This window comes from Pan paniscus, chromosome 11 (assembly GCF_029289425.2).
Source record: "Pan paniscus chromosome 11, NHGRI_mPanPan1-v2.0_pri, whole genome shotgun sequence".
In the NCBI taxonomy this organism is placed as follows: domain Eukaryota; kingdom Metazoa; phylum Chordata; class Mammalia; order Primates; family Hominidae; genus Pan; species Pan paniscus.
In genome coordinates, this window is record NC_073260.2 from 42,251,754 (window position 1) to 42,274,450 (window position 22,697).

At 36.2% G+C, this 22,697-nt stretch overlaps 1 protein-coding gene and 1 non-coding gene across 2 annotated transcripts in view; both read left to right on the forward strand.

Moving 5' to 3' along the window:
* LOC100976475 (ankyrin repeat domain-containing protein 18B-like) overlaps positions 1-22,697 on the forward strand; it is a 64,849-nt gene that overhangs the window by 17,588 nt on the left and 24,564 nt on the right. The window contains 12 exon segments of the mRNA XM_055117828.1: positions 15-188; positions 4,495-4,601; positions 5,394-5,531; positions 8,444-8,511; positions 11,017-11,068; positions 11,641-11,777; positions 12,735-12,788; positions 14,733-14,803; positions 19,334-19,872; positions 19,874-20,218; positions 20,220-20,248; positions 21,836-21,987. Coding sequence (XP_054973803.1) covers positions 15-188; positions 4,495-4,601; positions 5,394-5,531; positions 8,444-8,511; positions 11,017-11,068; positions 11,641-11,777; positions 12,735-12,788; positions 14,733-14,803; positions 19,334-19,872; positions 19,874-20,218; positions 20,220-20,248; positions 21,836-21,987 — 1,866 coding nt within the window.
* On the forward strand, positions 7,217-7,319 carry LOC112440875 (U6 spliceosomal RNA). The gene has a single exon (XR_003028870.1). It is a non-coding gene; the product is annotated as a U6 spliceosomal RNA (small nuclear RNA).

Here is a 22,697-nt window from a genome sequence, read left to right on the forward strand (position 1 = left end):
TCTAACACTAATAGGCTGTACACTGCCAGGAAGAGGCTTGTGCCATTATTTTCCTGGAACATGGTGCCAATCCAAACATTAAGGATATCTACAGCAACACTGCTCTCTATTATGCTGTGTATAATAAGGGGACTTCACTGGCGGAAAAACTGCTTTCCCACCATGCAAATATTAAAGCGCTAAACAAGGTACAGATCAGTCAACTTTCTTTTCAAAATGTTTGTTTTAACATTGACATAGGTAAGAGTCAATTTTTCATATTTGGAACTCAAGTTTTCCTGAATGAAAATGTTTTGAAATAACTTAATTGTCTAAAATTTTACTTTAAATATTGATACTTTTAAAGAAGTATTAGAGGGCACAGCTATTTTAGTGCACTTATGGGAAGTATTTGTGAATTTGTTAAGGTAAAACTTCTTTTTAAGTATTTGTTTCCTACCCCTGGTGTATTTTTTTTCTAATTAGTGTAAAAACATCACAGGAAAAAAAATTGCCCTGGAAATAGGCTTTATCTTAAAACTCAAAACTAAAACAACTTACAATAAATGGAAGTCTTGCTGCTGCTGACGGTCTTCTAACAAAATGGATGTATCTTTCATGGGCAAGGTTTAAGAGGGAAAAATAGGAAGGGAAAAGGAGAGCAATCAAAAACATGCAGGTCACTTGGAAATTAGGTAATGAGGGAAAATGCCAAGAAGAGGTTTTGTTTTTTAGTTTGTTTTTTTTCCAGTTTATGTATTGAGACAAAACACTCTTCAGCTTTGGGGTAATCATTTTTGGTTTGGTAAAAAGAGTGACTGAAACTTGCCTAAAGATTAATTTTTAGAGGACTCTGAGGAAACCAGATTGGCAGTGAATATACAGTGATGAAGTGAGAAACACTTCAGCAAAGGGTGGAACAAATTAGTAACTGACTTTCTACACATCCCAGCAAAAACAGCCACTTAGCTAAGAGTCTAAACTCTCCTTTCAAATCTAGAATATCTTGGTGGGAAGGTGGGAGATGAGCAGCTTATAAATAGCAAAATCAACTGGGATTTTGAGTTTACTTGTCCCTGTTATACCCACACCCAGGAAAATTCACTGGAGTTTTAATACATAACTCTTATCTCATACCCTTCTCTCTGGCCACATCCCAAGCTAATAAAGGATATTGGCTGTGTGGGTGAGAGATGAAACTGAAGTGATTGTCTGCTGCAGTAATTCTCAGCTTGAATTGTGCATTACAGTGACCTCGGGAAATTTTGTTAAAAGTCTACAAGTGTAGGCTTTCCCCTGAGGATTTTGATGTAATAGATCTAATAAGTTCTGAACATGTATGGTTAAAAATATTTTCTTGAAGCCATGCACAGTGGCATGCTCCTGTAGTCCAGCTACTCAGGAGGCTGAGGTGGGAGGATTGCTTGAGCCTAGGAGTTTGAGTCCAGCCTGAGGTGGGCAGATCTCGAGGTCAGGAGATGGAGACCATCCTGGCTAACACGGTGAAACCCCATCTCTATTAAAAATACATAGTAAGACTCTTGTCTCTTACAACAAGAGCCAAAAAAAAAAAAAAAAAAAAAAAAAAAAACCTAAGTGTTCGAATACACTCCTGATTAAGAAGCACAGAATAGATAAGTGCAGTATATAAATTCCCGTATCTCAAAGACATAAGAAATCTCTAAAAGAGTTGGCATTTGATAGGTGCTACTTTCTTCAAAGTTCTCTTTTCCAATAACATTAACCTGACTTAATCTGTCTTTCTCTACGTTTGTGACTGGGAAGTGGAAATATCACTGGCAACATCTCTCAGCTTACAGAATAACACCTTTTGCTTCCCACCATGAATCATTCACTGCCATTCAGAAAGTTTTTAGCAATTTACTTGTGAGTAATCTTTCAACAAGTAGAGACTGACCCTTTCACCATTTCATGTTCCTTTGTCACCATTCAAGCGATTATGTGTCAACAAGTGTTCATTACAAGTGAAATTTTCTCAATTAGATCAGTAGCAGATCTTGAACCTTTTTTTTTCAGTTGCAGTTGTATTAGGGACTATCTCAGTATGTCTATTAAGTTTATAGAGCTTTGGCATTATCAGGATGTCAGTTTTAAACACTGAAATCCTTGAAGTCAGTGAGAATACAATAGGAATTATTTTAATAATTTAGTTTCAGCATTCCTATGAACTAATTATCTATTTGGTTAACAATCTGGGAAAATTATATACACATAGATTGCAAATGAATAAATGTTGGGAAAATTCTTGAGGTGGGTATTATGAGTGTTAACAGCAATTTTTATTAGGTATATATCAGGGCCTGAGTTTTTTTATTAAACATATGATACTAGAAAAAGAAAAAGTTCCACAGGCAAGTACTTGGTTTATACACAATCATTTAGCAACACATTCATAGCAAATATAAAAACACAAGGGCTGTAGTCTAAATGTGGCATATAGATTTGTTCTTTGCCTCTTTGAATTGATTCAACATGTAAACTTTAGTGGACTCATGCAGAAATCTGGACATCAGGCTTAAGAATCAAATCTGGTGTCCCCTGAACCGCATCACTGCTTGGTCTGCTGTGCAGAGGTTGCCCTGTGTAGGAGGCACATATTCTCCAGTTTGCTACTGTGTCCACCTGAGTACTTCACTTACTTAGGTAACCTCCTTCATCCTTATAAGTATTTGAGTTTACAACTCCTTTTTTATCGTATGTTTTCATAAAGAATTCAAGGTTTTCAAGACACCATTGGTTCATAATATATAGTCTATAGTTTATATAAGTCCCTCAATTATAGAGTTGAATTTTAGAATTCAGAAGTTTTTTTAACTCTTTTTTATATCTGTACCACAAATAGTCATCTGCTCATAAGAATGCCTACCTGTTTTTTTATATCTATACCACAAATAGTCATCTGCTCATAAGAATGCCTAGAAGCCTTTTTAGGTTATTCCTGCTGAGAAGTGGATAGATTATGAATATTGCAGACATTATATCTTTCTTCTCAGCAATGTCCCTTAAAAATACAAGTGATGGCTGGGTGCGATGGCTCATGCCTGTAATCCCAGCACTTTGGGAGGCCAAGGCAGACAGATCACAAGGTCAGGAAATGGAGACCATCCTGGCTAACACGGTGAAACCCCGTCTGTACTAAAAATACAAAAAATTAGCCGGGTGTGGTGGCAGGCACCTGCAGTTCCAGCTACTTGGGAGGCTGAGGCAAGAGAATGGCATGAACTCAGGAGGTGGAGTTTGCAGTGAGTGGCGATCATGCCACTGCACTCCAGCCTGGGTGACAGTGTGAGACCCCATTTCAAAAGACAAAAATGCAAGTGAGTTACTGGCTTTTATTATGCTAGAAATAAGCCCTATACATCAGTATTAGAACTTTTTTTGATAAGCCATTGTATTTTTATTTCTGATTTATATTTTGCCTAAAGTAAAAAAAAGTTAAATAGCAATTTAAATGGAAATCAATACAAATAGATTTAAAAAGTAAAGTTGCATTAGCATCCCAGGATTATCATTATAATTGAGAATAGAATTTCTTACTGAGCTTTGCTTTTTAATATTTATTTTCAAAAATTTTTAACTGGTCTGTCTTACACAGAACATACTGAGCTTTCTAATAGTTAAGATTAAAATCTATCCTCTTGTATTAGGAAAAATCCCATGGACTATTTAATAATAAGGAAAATAAGTGATTTTGAAGCCAATCTCTCTTAATTCAGAGCTCATTTCCTTAGTGGCCCCTTTGGATCAGGAGTGCCTGACATTGGCATCCTGACACCATTGATAGAAGTAAATCAAGCAAGTTTGTGCCACCCAGAGGAAACCTCCACTTGTATTGGGAAGCTCTGGCAACTGTATCCCTGAAACTCTAGTTCCTAAAATGTTAATGTTTGCCACAAAAAGTATTGTCAAATTGAGATTAGGCAAAGTTCAAGGGATTTCTAGATTGTTGGCCATGTAATATAATTTTGTAATACTTCTCAAATGCAGATGATCATGGAATCTTTTTGTTGGGGTGCAGTTCTTCTGGTAAAACAAATATTCTTCGAAATATAGTTTAAGAAACACGGCTCTAGAGATAATAATTTAGATCATTAATTTATTTTAAAATCTTAAAGCATTCACTACTATGTCTTAGGTTTTAGGGTTATAGAGAAAAAAGATACAGCCCTTGCCCTCGAGAAGCTCTTGGTTTCAGTGGGAAACAATGAAATAATTACAATGTACTGTGCTAAATGCTGAGACAGAAACAAGGATTTTTGGGACTGGTAAAAAAGGGAGTTTTGGAGATGACCGAAGTTAATGTGGGGAGGCAGAGGAGGGGTGTTCACAAGACAGTGTGTGGGAAAGCACAGAGGAGTGAAAAGGACGGGACTGCTTTGCATTTACTTTCTCTCTATATTGCATGTTTAAGTTCATAGCATCTTATAGAAGATTTTTAGTTCAGTTGAGAAATACATAATTTTGTGAATTATAAATTGTTTTTGCTTTTTACAGGAGGGAAACACTCCACTTTTGTTTGCCATAAATTCTGGGAGACAGCATGTGGTGGAATTCTTATTGAAGAACCAGGCAAATATACATTCCGTTGACAATTTCAGAAGGTGCAATAGTTTTTGTTTTTGGTTTGTTTTTTTTTTTCCTAAAAATCTGAGTGTTCTAGAGTGGTAAGAGTCACTCAAGTCAGAACTGTTAATAAGATTTAACTTATAATTATTGGCATATAGTAAAAAATAACATGAATAATCAGTTAGGTAGAAAAGCAGTTATTTGGACTGAGCAACATAAAAAACAGTATATAGTAGGATTCATCTTCTCTTATAGACTGTTATTTGTAATTTGATGTTTTTGGTCCTGCAATCTTATATTAGCTAAAGGGGTTTTGTATTTTATTAATTTTATAAAGTGTAGACTTTAACTTTCACTTTACAACTACTGCTATTACCATTATCATTATTATTATCATTATTGTTGTTGCTGTTGTTTTCAGTATGCAGATAGCTCTTACTTATTTGATCCCTAGCTGACTTTGAATTACAATATATCAGACTAGGAAAGCAATGGGGAAATCTTCATCTAAATCTTTGCCTACTTTAGATAAGTGACCTCAGCACAGTTTCTTGGCCATCAAAGGACTATAAATTAGCAACTTGTATTATGTCATATCCCAATGGAACATGAAGCTTGCTTGTTGTCCCTGCCTTTTAGCCTTGGTGGTAATTTACCCAGATGAACACTTTAGCACCCAAGATGCTTATACACATAAGCTAGTACATGTAAATGGTTATTATGTTTATCCTGACAGGCAAGATATGAAATTGGTAAAATGTATCCAATTTGCCAATTAAATATCTTTATTAAAGTTCTTAAGTGCTGTTATTTCTTTATTATTTTAGAACAGCCCTCATGCTTGCAGTACAGCATAGCTCGTCAAGTATCATCAGCCTCCTCCTTCAACAAAATATAAATATCTTTTCTCAAGACATGTTTGGCCAAATGGCCGAGGATTATGCTGTTTGTTGTGATTTGAGAAGGTATGTGCTTATATTAAAAGACCGGTTAATACTAAATTAAGGTTTAAAATAATTACAACTATTGCATCTTATATATTAGGTGACAGATCATAATTTGGTTGAGGTAGTTTGGAATGGCAACAAGTTAGTCCACTTTTTAGCCAGAAATCAAACAGAAATCTAGACTAGTTAGAAGTAGCAATGAGTGCAAGATTCTTTCTGGACTTTTAAAGACCTTTATCCCTAGGGATCTCAGTGTTCATTTTATTCCAAGTATAACCCTTATATGTGAGATAGAAATAATGTCACATCTTTTACTTTTTCTTTCTTTCTTTCTTTTTTTTTTGTTTTTGAGACAATGTCTCACTATGTTACTCATGTTCCTGAGCTCAGGTGATTCTCCTGCCTTGGTCTCGCAAACTGCTAGCCATCGTGCCTGGCCTGACTTTTCTAATTAGTTATTGGGTCTTGAAATGTCCACTTTAGCAGAAAATCTTGTATTATCCCCTGAGGCTATCTCCTATGCCTTCCTCCTTTGAATTTTTCAAAAAGCTAAGGGGTTCCCTAAGCCCAAGGAAGACAATCTTGCTTTACAAGTCAGAAGAAGGGGGGAAAAGGCCATTCTAATCATTCTGTTGTTTCCATTGATTCACTTACTGTATTGCTGCCATTGTAACTGGTCCTGCAATCTGGTAATGATTGACTTTTGCCACCAGGATGCCCTTACTGATTCAGATCCATCACTCTTCATGGTGACTCATACACAGAGTCCACAGCTACAGTGTTTTGTTTTGTTTTGCTTTTTTGAGACGGAGTCTTGCTCAGTCGCCCAGCCTGGAGTGCAGTGGCACAATCTCAGCTCTCTGTAAGCTCCCCCTCCCAGGTTCACGCCATCCTCCTGCCTCAGCCTCCCAAGTAACTGGGACTACAGGTGTCCACCACCATCCCTGGCTAATTTTTTTTTGTATTTTTAGTAGAGACGGGGTTTCACCATGTTAGCCAGGATGGTCTCAATCTCCTGACCTCATGATCCACCCGTCTCAGCCTCCCAAAGTGCTGTGATTACAGGCATGAGCCACCGCACCCAGCCCACAGCTACAGTGTTTTTTAGTTCATGTACATAGGGTCAGCCATTGTTCCCAGCACCCTGCTCTGGCAGCGAGGCCTCCTGGCTCTAGCCACACACATAGTGGTAAATTGACCTTCCCCCAACATTAAAAATCTTATTTGTAGCCCACCTCTTGGCTAGGCTTAGCCTATACCTTCATGGTATGTTATCCTTTGAGACCAGTGTCCATTTTCTCTAGCAAATATTAATTGGAATTTTACTCAACGGTTAGGGATGTTCAAATAATGTTGCAGGAAGAGAGAAGAGGTCCCTTTGCCTTTTGTTATCACATCTGTACCTTGAGGCTTTTTTCTGACCTGTGTAGCAGCTTTTGTTAGATAGCAAAATGTTCCACATTATCCTTCAATAGAGTAATGGGCACCTTGGAGTTGGCCCCTCAAGTAATGTGTTTCCATAATAATGAAAATCTCTCAGGCTACTTGCATCTCTACCTCAAGTATTTAAAATATTTTAAAATTTTACCTCACAGAAGTCATTCAGTAGAATTCTCTGTATCTAAAGTAGGTAATTTGGATTTAACAGAGCTAAGCCTTACCCATGACTCATCAGTATCCATGTATAAAACAGGGCTTTATACTTGTTTCAGCAGCACATATTCTGAAATTGGATCAATACAGAACAGATAAGCATGCCTGCTGCCTAAGGAGGGCACACAAATTCAGAAAGCATTCCACATATTACACAGTCCCCAGAAGGTCATTTGACTATTTGTTAACTAGCTTCTAGGAAACAATGTGAGTCAAAACAAAACGGGAGACACCCGAGATGGAAATTGTTGTTATGATCATTATAAAAGTATTCATGTAAGGTGATCTGTGAAATGAGAACAGAGCTGAGTAGCACATGGGATGTTATATGCAAATATGTTGTTAGTACATGACTTGGAAATGAGGAAACATCAACTTGCATCTCTTTCATGGAACTGAAAAACAATACAAGCAGGGCTTTGTCTTGTATGTCAGTCGGAGAGGACCAAGAAGATGCAGCCCCTAACACAGACCTGCTGGCTCTGAGTTTGAGGAGGTAGAAAAGGAATGGTAGTTGTCCCAGCCAGGTTTTGTCACCTATTAGTTTTCTGCTCTTGGTGTGATTGATGAGCTCAGTAATAGGGGACAATTAGGTTATATGTTTTAATGAGATAATAATATATTTATATATAAATTTAGTTACAAGTTATGAACTAGCTAAAATGCTCTGAACTACAAGCCGCAATGAATAGAACTAATATAACCAAAATTAGCACATTCTCTGAAAACTGTGACATTCAAATATTAGAACCTATGGAAAAACACTCATCAGGTTTTATTTGAGATTCCAAAATGGTTTCAGCAATGCAGTTCAAGAATAAATTTTTCCATTGCTTTACTATTTCTCTGAACATTTAAACATGTTATCTCATTACATCCTCCTAACGACCTAGTGAAGTCAAGTAGTAAAATCTTTATTTTTTGGAAGAAGCCATGGAGCCTAAGAGAAGCAACTGGTCTGAAAATAAAATACCTATTGGTTACAGAGAGAGGACTTACTCTGAATGCAGGACAGTTTCCAGACTGTTAAGCTAGCTAACTAGAATTAATTTACTGAGCTATGCTTTTCTCAGTTTATGAGTACTTCCTGTTTTTCTTCTTTAATTAGAAGCTTAATAAGTTTATAGAGCTTAAAATTTTAAAGTGTATTGGACATTAGAGTTCTGATATTAGCTCTGATATTGTCTGAAATGCTTTAAGAATTTAATCTGTTTGGTAGAGATTTTTCATATCACTATTAAAATACTAATTTTATTTATTACATTTATTATGCATAGCATTCAACAACAAATTTTGGAACATAAAAATAAGAAACTTAAAAATCATCTTTGAAATGACAATCAAGGTAAGACTTCTGATAGTAAATTTCTGATTTCCCTTGGTGATCTTACTGATTTTAAAAAAGCAAAATTACAGGCCAGGCATGGTGGCTCACACGTATAATCCCAGCACTTTGGGAGGCTGAGGCGGGTGGATCACCTGAGGTCAGGATTTTGAGACCAGCCTGGCTAACATGGTGAAACCCCATGTCTACTCAAAATACAAAAATTAGCTGGGTGTCATGGCGGGCGCCTGTAATCCCAGCTACTCGGGAGGCTGAGGCAGGAGAATCACTTGAACCCGGGAAGTGGAGGTTGCAGTGAGGTCAGATTGCACCACTGCACTCCAGCCTGGATGGAAAAGCAAGACTCTATCTCCAAAGAAAACAAAAAAAGTAAGATTACATATTTTTAATCATAAAAGAGCAGTTTAAAATATATATGTTTATATATAAATTTTTTTTAATTTCTTTAGTTTAGAATTCAGAGTTATTTAAGAAGTTAGTTGTAGCTAATTCTCAGTCTCAAACAGTATTGTCTGAAAAAATTCATTTACCTACTAATGATTCCTGAAATTCTACATATTTTTGTATTAATATAAATAAGAAATTAGATTAAGTTAATATGTTGCATTTTCCTCTATACATTGTTACAAATTAGACTTGTTATGCAAATGGATCTTCTATTTAATTTTTATAGTAAATGGTTTGCATTTAGTAAATAAATCTTAATTACAGTTGATTCTTGAATATTGTGGGGGTTAGGGACTCTGATCCCTGTGGAGTTGAAAATCTGAGTACAACTTCAACTCCTTCCAAATGTAACTACTAATAACCTACCATTGACTGGAAACTTTAGTGATAACATAAACAGTGAACACGTATTTGTATGTGTTGCATTATTACATACTATGCTTTTAGAATAAAGTAAGCTAGAGAAATGAAGCTGTTATAAAGAAAATCATAGAAAATTAAAAAAATATACTTACTATCCATAAACATAAGTGAATCCTCCCAAAGGTCTTCATCTTTATCATCTTCAGGTTGATTAGGCTGAGGAGGAAGAAAATGGTTGGTTTTGCTGTCTCTGAGTTGCAGAAGCAGAAGAAAAATCTGCATATAAGTGGACCCTTGCAGTTCAAACTCTTGTTGTTCAAGAGTCAACTGCATTACATAGGAATTTGTGTCACTAAGAAAGTAACTGTCTTTAGAACTAGGAATTCGAAAATCCCATTCTGATACCATAAACAAATGGCAATAAGAATCATAAAATGGAGCCAGTGTGCACCCATACAAATAGAAGACTATTTCTGAAGATACCTACTGAATGCAGAAGACAGAAAAGTAATTCCTTTCCAAGAAGCAGAAGTTATGTTACATATTCTTATACAAACAAGGTCTATTTTTAATTTATTCACCGTAAGTTGGAACTTCATGAGATATATTCACTTCTTAGAACAAGCTGTGTTTTTTTATGTGCTGGGTAATTATCATAATAATAGTAATTTTATTGGAACAAAATAATCTGTTACCAGGCTGGGCGTGGTGGCTCATGTGTAATCCCAGCACATGGGAGGCCAAGGAAGGCAGATCACTTGAGGTCAGGAGTTTGAGACCAGCCTGGCCAACATGGTGAAACCGTATCTCTACTAAAAGTACAAAAATTAGCTAGGCAGGGGAGTGGGCACCTGTATTCCCAACTACTCAGGAGGCTGAGGCAGGAGAATTGCTTGAACCTGGGAGGTGGAGATTGCAGTGAGCCGAGAATGCGCCACTGCACTCCAGCCTGGGTGACAGAGCAAGACTCCATCTCAAAAAAAAAAAAAAAAAAGTTACTCTGTTACCATTAGGCAAAAGATAATCATAATAAATATTCCAATAGCCAAACTCTAGGCTCAAAAAATTATAATAAAATTATAAAAATGGTTCACAATAACAAAAATATAACACCTAATGCATTGTACAATCTGAACTATATAAAGACACCTTTAATTTAGTACATATTTATCAAACCACTTCTATAAGTTAGGTTTGGCAAATTGCAGGAGACAAAGATGGAATTGACATAGTTTTTGTCTTTAAGGTGCTCATAATAGAATATAGATAACTTTAATTTTTGTGTTTTTTCAACAGAATTTTTAAGAAAAATATTTTAATTCATTCAAATACTTGTCCACTTAAATAATAACTATCATGTATCTGTTATAGACTAAGCATTTTCCAATGTTTCAAAATGCATTTAAAAACTAGAGTTAGGAGATTGTTATTACCACTGTTATTTATTTTATTTACTACCTGAAATAGTGCTTACTGTGTGTCCAATGTCATCTGGGAGCTTACAGTTATTTATTACGTATGTATCATGTTCAGTATGTGCCAGGCATGTTTATGTTTGTGGTGATGAATGCAATCTTCTAAAATGTGGGTAGGATTTAGGGTAAGTGTGTAGAGTGAGTGGAACTTTGCCAGGTAAGGAGGCAGAGGGATGATGCTTGGCAGAAAGAGTATCTAACAAGCTTGCATGTTTGACAGAAGCAGCAGCCATGAAGAATGAAAGTTTTAAAACACAAGGAGCAAGTTCAAAAGATAGGACACCTGAGTGAACTTTGTAGAGTTTATGAGCAGTTCAAATTTACTAGTGCAAAAAAAAATATGGAGTGCTTGGTAATGAGGTGAAAATAGCTTATAGTTATTATTTATTATGTATTTATTATGTTTAGTATGTGTCAGTGAAGGCAAGCTTAGGAAAGACTTTGTTGTTGTTTTACCTGTGTCTAGAAACCAGTTCAATAAAAGACTTTTAATAGTATAGAAATGAGTAGATCTTATGCTGTAGGCCAGGGGAATCTTCTGAGGTAGAATGCTTTTGGCTGCAAATACTAGAAGACCTAACAGTGGCCAAAACCATAAGAACCAGACTTGTTTTGGTTGTCCGGTGTTATTATTGGATCCCACTTGTTCCTCTTTCAGCTATGCTGTTCGCAGTGTCTTGTTCATGTCTCCCTTCATGGTTGGCTACTTAGCAACAACTCCAAACATCATGTTCTCACAAGACAGTATCTAAAGGCTGGAAGGGATGCTTTTCTTCACGTGTCTTTTAAATTGGGAGAAAACTTGCAGGGGACTTTTTGTAATTTTTTTTTCCTTTGGGGATGTAGTCTTGCTCTATCACCAGTCTGGAGTCCAGTGGCACGATCTCAGATCACTGCAGCCTCCACCTCCCAGGTTCAAGCAATTCTCCTGCCTCAGCCTCCCGAAGAGCTGGGACAACAGGCACATGCAACCACACCCAGGTAATTTTTGTATTTTTAATAGAGATGGGGTTTCACCATGTTGGCCAGGATGGTCTCAGTCTCTTGACCTCTTGATCCGCCTGCCTCGGCCTCCCAAAGTACTGGGATTACAGACATGAGCCACCGTGCTCGGCCCTTTCTGTAATATTTTATTAGCTGGGTCACACCACATGCTCATTCCTAAACCAGGCACTGGGAAAGCAAATGTAGTTATGTGATTAGCTTAGAATAATCACTTATCTTTTGAAGCTGAGGAGGGAGAGGTATTGGGATAATAAATACCCAAACAGATTTGTGATTCTCCAGCAAGAAACAACAAGGAACTGCTCTTGGGTAGGGAGCCAGCAGTGTTTGCTCTAGAAATTCATTGGAAAAGTGTAAACAGGGGAGGCATTAGATTCAATTTGAGATATAGGGCATTCTGTTGAGGGTATAAAGCAGGGATTGGCAAGCTTTTTCTGTAAAGGGCCAAATAGGAAATATTTTAGGCCATGTGGTCTCTCTCTCTCTCTCTTTTTCAAGAAGGATTTAATGATTTAAGCAGCTGAAGGCCATGTGGTCTCTGTTGTAGCTACTCAACCCTGGCATTGTAGTGTGAAAGCAGTCATAGATAGCATGTCAGTGAATAGGCATGACTGTACTCTCATAAAACTTCATTGAGAAAAAACATATGGTAGGCAGGATTTGGCCTGTGGCCTGCAGTGTGCTGACCCATTATGTAGAGGGTAGATGGAGGATAGATGTCACCTGGGAGCGTATAGTTATTATTTACTAGGTATTTATTATGTTCATTAGATGCCATTCACTTTTGAATTTGTGTTGATGAGTGCAAGCTTCTAAAAAAAAATGGGTAGGATTTAGGGTAAGCACGCAGAGTAAGTGAAACTTTGCCAGGTAAGGAGGCAGAGGGATGATGTTTTCCAGAAGGAATGTCTAAGAAGCTTGCATGTTTGACAGAAACAGCAGCTATGAAGCCTGCAAATTTGAAAAAAAGAAAAGAAGGTGCAAAAGGTAAGACACTTGAGTATCTCCACTCTTAACCATGTAAACAGACTGGGAGACAAGGGAAGCTTCAGCCATAGTTAATGCTATAGTTTCCTTGTCACAAATCCATGGAGTACATGAGTCTATTACAAAGTTTTCACCCATCCATGATAAAATAAAATGATAGAGCTCCAGTTTATTCATTTGAAAATATTGGTGTTGCCGGGGATGGTGGCTCCTGCCTGTAATCTCGTCAGTGTTGGAGGCTGAGATAGAAGCATCCCTTGAGGCTTGGAGGTCCAGCAACCTGGGCAACATCACCAGACCCCGTGACTATTTTTTCAAAAACTGTAGCTGGATGTAGTGTTCTGCACCTCTGATCCCAGCTACTTGGGAGGCTGAAGCAGGAGAATTACTTGAGCCTAGAAGTTTGAGCCTGTAGTTAGCTATGATAGCAACATTACACTGTAGCCTGGGTGGCAGAGTGAGACCCCATCTCTAAGAAAAATCAAGTCAAATAAGATAAGATACAATCAAATAAAATGTTGGTCTTTTTCTTGCAATTACGCTTTTCTAATTTGTTTTGCTTTTTTAAAAAATTTAAGAAATGACAGTAATAGTTGGTTTATATAAGGCTTTCAGAAACTGGCTTCATCTTCTGCAGCCCTTTCTCTGTCTGCCCCTTTTTCTGGCATTACTGAGCTGCTGGTGATGCCTCTGTCACCATCCTTCTCATGTAGATAAATGCATATGCTCTGGGAGGCTTCTCTCCCTCTCTTGCCACTGCCTGGCATGTGTTATCATTGCTGCCCTCTGCCTCTTTTAGTCTGGTGAACCTCACTGTCTAAGTCTCAGCCCAGGCATGATCTCTAGAAAAGCCATCCCTGACAGCTTTTATTCTCATTCTTTAAACCCCAGTGCCTACCACTTAGCAGGAACTCAATAAATGTTTAGTAAAATAAAGACTGTTTATACAAAGATGATTGCTACAGTCTAGCAACAAAGGGGATAGACATGCAAAGACATGATGTGCAGCTCAGATGGTGAAGTGACATTAGAAAAATTTAAAAAGTACTAAGAGAGCCCCAAGGAAGGAGACACCTGTGTATGTGGAGAAAGATAGCCAGATTCAGGGAGGACTTCACATAGCGTTTTGAGCCTTTTTTCCTTTTCTGTTTTTGGAAACAAGTTCTTACTCTGTCACCCAGGGTGGAGTGCAATGGCATAATCGAGACTCACTGCAAACTGAAACTCCTGGGCTTAAGGGATCCTCTTGCCTCAACCTCTTGGGTAGCTGGGACTACAGGCACACACCACCATGCTTGGCAAATTTTCTATAGAGTCAGGGTTTCACTATAGTCTCCAGGCTGGTCCTAAACTCCTGGCTTGAAGCAGTTATCCCACCTGGGCCTTCCAAAGTGCTGGGATTACAAGTGTGAGCTACTGTGCCCAGCCTGCATTCTGAGTCTTAAAACACAAAAATAAATTTGTCAGAATAGTAGAGGAAAATATTTCAGATGTAAAAAACAGGGTGTACACTATAAAGATGTAACAGTAACAAAAATTTTGCAAATTATTAGTAAATAACAACTTACTTAGCATGTTGTTAAAAAGATACCATTATGAAGTAGAGAATAGTAAAGTGTTACTTTATATGTTTTTACTGTATTTTAAAATTTTGTTTTGTTTCCAGCAGTTTCGTTTTTTTATATTGGGTGGAATAATTTTTGGATGACCCTGAGACTTTTGCATGGCTTGAACCTGCTGATACCTAGTGTCTCCCCAAGTGGTTTGTTAAAGTTTTAGATAATTAGAAGTGTTTCTTAAAAATGTAAATATTCCAGTAAACATTAAGCTTCATTTAAACTCTCAATTTATAAAAGTATATGTTGTTTTGTATCAATTTTTATAAAGATGATAGTCTTTATTTTAAGTCATTCATTTTAACTAAACATATGGATTTGTCAGCAGAACACGACTTAAAAGTGGCTTCAGAGGAAAAGCAAGAAAGGCTTGAAAGAAGTGAAAATAAACAGCCACAGGTATGTAACAATTTAAATTTCTGGTTTAATACTGGTTTGTTTGTTTTTCTTTAATAACATAGCATAGTCCAAGTGAAGTGACCTTTTAGACTATCCTTTTAGAATCCAACAGAGCATAATTTCATATTGAATTTTGAAACATTTTAGCCTGTTTTAAAATTTAAAATATTCTTATAGTCTGTAATAACTCACAGCTATCTGTACCCTTGGAATTGAGGCCAGAAATTTCCAGAACTCTCTTTGCTCTTTTATTTTTATAACCTTCTTCATGATAAAGAAGGTAACATCAAAAATGGAGTTGTATTACTAAGCAAGAGAAATTATGAACAATTGAACAGTGATGGCCACTGAGTTCACCTCATGTTAAAGGAGTCATCATTCCCAGTGGTTCAAACTTTGCAGTTTTATGTTGCCAGTCACCAGTGCTGAGGTTAAAGACTTCATCTGTTTTTTGGTTTCTGGTTGCCTTCGGTGTCTATGTTCAGGGAGAGGATGGGGTCATAAAAGCAACCCAACTGCCTACTGACAGAATTATGCCTTCCAGAATGGGACTTTGGTGTCAGGGTACAAACAATAAATTTCTTATTTTAACATAAATAGAAAATGCTATTAAAATTTTTAACCCACTGTCACTAGTAGAGCTTAGAATATATTAGACGTGGATATATGCAGATAACCTATCTAGATAAGACTATCATATTACAGTATAACATTTGAAGTAGAATCTAAAAATTTTCTTCTCTTTCTGATTGGTATTCATTTTGGCTTCTAATAATTTAACATTTGCCTACTCTTTAGTTAATCCTCAGAAATATGAATTCACTGTAGGGGTTCACTATTTAGGGTATGCTGAGGTAAAAATCTTTTCAAGAGAGAAAGCCTTTAGAATACTACATATCATCTGTGAACCCATTTCTGTCAGATTTAATTGATAATGAATTAAATTTACTCCAAACAGAGTTAAGCTTCCTGGTTCAGGTTTTTCTCCTATATTAAGCCAAGGCAAATTACTTTTTACTTCTTAGTTATAATCCAGTAACTTAGGGGTAGTAAAACATAGATTAAGTTTCACAGTTCAATTTTAATTATTTTCTATTTTTCTTTGTTCATACTTAATTTAGAATAAAATTAATTTTAAAACATGCACCCTATCAGAAAAGGCATCTGAGAAACAAAAGAAGCAAATTAATTTTCCACTTTTGCACCTGCAAAAAAATGCCTCAAGAACCAGAAATGAGTAAGAATTGTAATAAAGAAGATATATCTATATATTCGGGACTTCCTTTAAAATTCATTACAATGCCAAGTGCGGTGGCTCACACCTGTAATCCCAGCACTTTGGGAGGCTGAGGCGGGTGGATCACCTAAGGGCGGGAATTCAAGACCAGCCTGACCAATATGGAGAAACCCTGTCTCTACTAAAAATACAAAATTAGCCAGGTGTGGTGGTGCATGCCTGTAATCCCAGCTACTCAGGAGACTGAGGCAGGAGAATCGCTTGAACCTGGGAGGCAGAGGTTGTGTTGAGCCAAGATCATGCCATTGCACTCCAGCTGGGCAACAAGAGTGAAAGTCCATCTCAAAAAAAAAAAAAAAAAATTCATTACAAAAAAGTTCAACTGAAGATTGGTGAAAGTTTTGAAAAATGCAGAATTACTGTTTGTCCTGAGGAAGAGCTCTTACATTGTAACTTTAAAGAGGGACAAACTTAAAGGGAGTGCCCCATAATCTGATGAATCCTATCCCTGATGGTGAGGAAGCAGATGCACCTGGAGTGTCTAACTCTGTGGTATTCCAGGCATTGCCTGAACAGAAGGAGCCCATCTCACTCAGGTCTTGTCATTGCATTTATACTCTGGGTCCCTCCAGCACACTTGCCAGTCATCTTCTAAGCTTTATTCAAATGAAAATAGATCAGACTGTAAAAATTATAACAAAGCAGACATGTAGCCTTTTTCTCACAGAGAAGAAGAAGAAAGAGAATTGTAATGATATAGAAATTGAAAAATTAAGGAACCCAGTAGTTATGGCTGAAATGAAAAAAGACCAAGAGTTTGATATGCAAATACAAGAAAATATAACCCAAAATACCACAGATTGGAAATTAGTCATTAGACATTGGCCTCAGTCTGGAGATCCAAAAGTTCTTTTTGATTTGTGGTTTGCTCACTCCAAAGAATGGAAGCATGTGATACAAATAGAAAGCTACAGTATTTCTGCTGTTACAGACACTTAACAAAAACCGAAAACCAATACAGCGCTTCCACAAGCCACATGGAACTTAGAAGCTCTTCTAAAGCTTAGAAGGTGTTTGGCAAGTGTGTTTCAGGGACCCACATATGACAGTCCCACTGCTAATATCTATGAAAGCATGAAACCTGAATTAGAAAATGTGAGTTATTCTCCACCACATAGTGACAGAACATCAAAAGCATATGTAGAAGAAGACTTACAGCAAGATATGCAAAGGCTTAAGAATGAGATGGGCTTGTTACAAGTAGAGTTCCTGGTTTGAAGAAAAAAAGTTCAACTATAAAAAGAAAGAGGTTCCCTTGCTGCTTCTCTTATTATAAGTTATCTGATTCGTTCTGGTTTTCTACTCAAGAAAATCTCATGTGCATAGTTACAGTGGGGTTATCTAAATGTGTAATTATGTGTCAAAGTAGATTAGTGCTGCTATCTAAATGACGGTTCTGGAAAACATTCTCATAATCTTTGATCATTCATTAACCTAAGTCTCACTGTGAGTCTTCCAGGTGGCATATGGGCTGGGAAAATTATTTAGCCATATACCATGTGACCTTCTGAACCAGATAAGCATAAGGGAAATTGCTAAAGAAATAATGTCTAGATTCTTTTTTCTAAATTCATTTAAAGATGAATTACATTTATTTAAATGATAAAATGGTAATACAATGGGAGGGAAGCAATGACTGAGAAGAGACATGAAAATGTATCTGACCTTGAGAGTTGCAACAAATATTCCCAGCCAAAGAAGTGTGTTTAATGTGCATTCATGCATGCAAGTTTATCTGTTTGACTCAAACTGTTTAAACTTATACTTCCATCATGGCCACTTTAAATATTTTTGGAAACAAATATATATACATTCACATATTTAAGAAAATCATCACTCTCCAGTGTTTCTGTTGAATCAGAGTTTTACATGATGTTGTTTAATAAAATATGGTAGGTTTTGGCATGTATGATTTTATCATATAAGTAGCATAACTCCTCAGCCAAAAATTTAGCATTTGACTCTATAGTAGAAGGCTGAGTTCTGTACATTTTGTTCTAAAGATAGACAAAAATCTAGAGATTCTCCTCTTTCAAAGTAAAAGCAGATGAGGCCCCCCCACCACCCTCTGAGCCATTAAATTGCTTTGCCAAAGTCACACTTTTAATTTATTTGACAAATTTGATGTATTTATCTGGTAATTTATGTAATTCAGCAATATGTAATTGTATCTTCCCTTTTGGTGCCATGAAATACTAGGTAATGCCACCTTAGGAGCTTTGGATGAGTTACTTAATATTTCTTGGTTTTACTTCCATTATCAAGTAGATAATGGGGCTAGAGTGGACAACTCTACTGTATATCTTCCAGCTATAAACTTTTGTGGTAATTGAATGTAAACTTGAGGAACATCTCATTTTCCAGGATTCTGCACTAGCAACTCAGCCGTTTCACTCGGCTCCTTGTGTTGTGGCAAACTTTGGTTCCTCTATTTCAGTGAGCCTTCACTTTTTTGGTATCCCAGGATCCAAAGGAAAAAAATAAGCTTAGTTCAGAAATGGGAAAGCTTCTTTTCTGTTTCTGAAGACCCACAAGGTCACATCCTCTCAATCTGGGTATTCCATGGAGAATCCAGGTGACAAAGGCAGAAGACACATTTTATGCCTGTGTCTTTTTGTTTCTCTGTTTTTGTGTTGATATATTTACACCATAGAAGTAACCGTGATCTGATGTAGAACTAGAAGTAGAGTCAGAAGCCCTGAGGAAAATCCTGCAGCTTGCTTATATATTTATTCTATTGTCAAATCACAATAGAATATGATCAGGGAAACAGAACTTTTAAAACTTTGAGAGATTTTATCTGTCCAAATAGATGTGGAGGTAAAGCTCTTACTATAGGGTGGTGTCTGGGTTAGATATCAGAGTATAAATGCAATTTTCTTTTTCCAAGATTTTAATTTAGTCAATTTTTTTTAACAACTTCATGCTTTGAGTTTGTTGTGATCCAGAGAAAGGCTTTTCCAATTCTGATATTCTTAAAAATTCTCTAGAGTGTGTATGTGTCTGTGTGTGTGTGTGTGTATTTTATGGATTCATTGACTTCAAATAAATTTTTGAACTTTTTGAAATGCATGTTCTCTAAGGTTTAAGGTTTTGCTTCAACTTTTTCTCCAGTTGGATATCCACTTACAGCAACTTTTAATTGCATGAATGTACAGGTTGTTCTTTCATTTCAGAAATAACCATCATATGTTGTTTTATTGAGTGCTAAACATTTCTTTTGTTTTATTTAGGATTCTCAAAGTTATGGAAAAAAGAAGGATGTGATGTATGGAAATTATATGTTGAAGAGAGACGTTGCCATGCTCAAACAGGAATTATACGCAATAAAAAATGACAGTCTCAGAAAGGAAAAAGAATATATTCATGAAATTAAAAGTATTACAGAAATAAATGCTAACTTTGAAAAGAGTGTAAGACTCAATGAAGAAATGATAACAAAAACAATTGCCCAGTATTCACAAGAGCTCAATGATCTGAAAGCTGAGAATTCAAGGCTGAATTCAAAATTGGAGAAGGAAAAACACAACAAAGAGAGACTAGAAGCTGAAGTCAAATCCCTCCATTCTAGCCTGGCAACTGCTATAAATGAGTACAATGAAATTTTGGAAAGAAAAGACCTAGAACTAGTTTTACAGAGAGCAGATGATGTTTATGGACAAGAAAAAATGGGTTCTGATATTTCTCAACTAACAGATAAGAATGAGTTGCTTACTAAACAACTTTCTAAAGCTCGGGTGAAGTTCAGTACCTTAAAAGCTAAGCTGCATGAGACGAGATGCTCTCAGGGAAAAGACATTGGCTTTAGAAAGTGTACAGATGGACCTAAAGCAAGCACAGCATCAAATAAAGGAAATGAAGCAGATGCATCCAAATGAGGAAGCTAAGGAGAGTCAATCCACTGGAACACAGAACTCTTTAGAGGAGAGAATATGTCAACAAGAACTCGAAAATCTCTTGCTTGAACAACAACTAGAGGATGCTCATAAGGAAGGCCATAATGAAGAGATAGTCATTAATATCCAAGGAGGCTGTCTTGAGAATGGAAAGGAAGATCTTCTTCTAGAAGAGAAAAATATGGAATTAATGAATGAATATAATTATTTTAAAGAAAAACTTTCAGTATGAAAAAGAAGAAGCAGAAGGAGAAGGAAGTATGAAGAAAACTATTTATAACCTTCTGGAAAGAAAATTTAAACATTTCATTCTGGCTATATGTTGAACCTAGTTCAATATAAAAATAAATAGATGAAAATGTGTTTACCATACTTTATAAGTCCATTTACATGAATCATCCAGGAAATACAGGTATAGGGACAGAAAGAAGATTAATGTTTGTATAGCCCTGGGGCTGGAAGTGGGTCATGACTGCTAATGGGCATGAGGGATTGTCCTGGAGTGATGAAAATGTTCTAAAGTTGAATTGAAGAGATGGTTGCACAACACAGTAAACTTACCAAAACTCTTTGAACTCTTTGTTAAAACAGATAAATTCTATAAATCATATTTCAACAAAGCTGTTTTAAGAAAAATCATATTTCAACGAAGCTGTTTTAATAAACCAAAAAAAGTGCTTACTGTATCAGCTTGGAAACATACTTTGTTTCCAGGAAATAAAAGGTGGAGCTGAGAGATGCTTTCCTTTGAGTAAAGATGTTATGTCACCTATGAAATTTTAGTAGATACAGAGCATTGTTGATAAGGTATGTAGTCTTACACTACTGAAATAATAAAGGTAATGTCTTTATGTTGCCACATTTTAAGACCGTAATGAAGCGGGTAAGTGGAAATGCTTGTACCTGAAATGTGTATTTTGAAATTAAGATTCAATTAAGTAAGCCGCTTTGACACTTAATTCTAGATTTCCCAGATGAACTGAAGTGTGTTGCGGTGTCTTGTGATGCTTTTCCTTCAGTGGCTCTCTCTTTTATGTATTTTAGTTGGTATAACTTTGTTTTGATTCATACCAATGTGACTTAAGTCTGAAAATATGTCAGTCTCACATTATGTATTTTTCTGACCACTTAGTATTTTAAAGACTTCTACTTGTTATAAAATCCAATTTGGAATAAATGTGGTAAATTTTAGCAAAAGATATTTGATGTAATGTTTCCACTGGTAGGTGTTTATAATTTACTGTGAATATTTTTATGAATAATTAGCTCATAATTTACATTTTAAGTCTCAATGACTATCATTTGGATATAATTCTTTCCAGTACAAAGATACTTGTAGCTGTCTGTGATTTATGAGTTTGACATTGAATCCCCATTTTCAGACTAATGAGGGGTGGCAGAGTTCACGGAGAGTGGGATTGAAGTTTGTACAGGACAGAGTTGTAGGAGCTGAGGTCAGGGAGGGAGGTAGAGGCCATGTTACGTAGGGCCTTGAAGGCCGTTGGAATTTTACTTTTATTCTGAGATAGGAATCTGTTGGAAGGATTTCAACAGGTGACTGAGTATGTGAGGACCTCAGGTTGAGTTGAGGGTCTAAGTTGAATGAATAGCGGGCTGAATCAATCTGTCATGTAAGAGAATACCAATTTGGCAGGAAGATAAAAACTTCTATGTCCCTCACTGAATTCAGTAATAAAGAAGAAAGTATACATATAAGGGAAAGAAAGTGAATCTGTGTGTGTGGTAATAATTTTCAAAGTATGTATGCTAGAGTTAAATATGATTAACATAATTTAATAATAAGGTACTTTATAAAATTGGTAACAAAAATATTTTGTCAGGTGATTGTAAGACAACTTCAAGAAGAACTGGCTGATCACCTTAAAAAATTTTCAATGTCAGAGTCTCCACTGGAAGGTACATCATATTGTCATATTAATTTGGATGAGACACGGACTTCAAAGAAGAAATTATTTCAAGTAGAAAGTCAAGTATGTATGGAATTTAACATGTAGACAGTTAATCTGTAGCTGGTTGAATAATATAAAGTGTTTTAGGATACTAATTTCAGTGGACAGCTTGATTTTGTATTTTCATTATAATTGATCATTACCATTTTATTATCTTTATAACGTACTTACTTCTTCAACTCTGGCTCTTGTCCTGCCATTTTGAAAAATAGTTGCATATGTTTTCTCTTACAATATCTACTCTTGGGAAAGTTGAGAATGATACATCATTCCTCACAGAAAATTGACTTTTTTCCTGTTAAACAGTATTTTTAGATAATTTCCTTAATGCCTTGGTGAGGCAAGCCAGATTAAGTCAGAAGAGAATGTTTAATGGAATATTCCAGAAAGTTGTCTTATTTCTTCACTTTTGTGAATGGACACAGAAGCTGTGCCTATTCATTTCATGGATTCTAGATTAACTTGTACAGAAAGGCCATCATACTGTTCTTTGAAATGCACACGTTTTAGGTTAATTTACAAACTACTTGAAAAGTTAGGCATTGCCTTCATCTTCTTTTCATTTAAAATATACTGTAATGGCATAGAAATACTCAGATCTAATAGAGTATGTACATCCAAAATAGAGAGCTCAGAAAATTATCTGGATCCTACCATGGGATTTTAAAAACAGTTTCACTGAGAGATAATTCATATGTCAGACAGTTCAACCATTTAAAATGTACAAATCA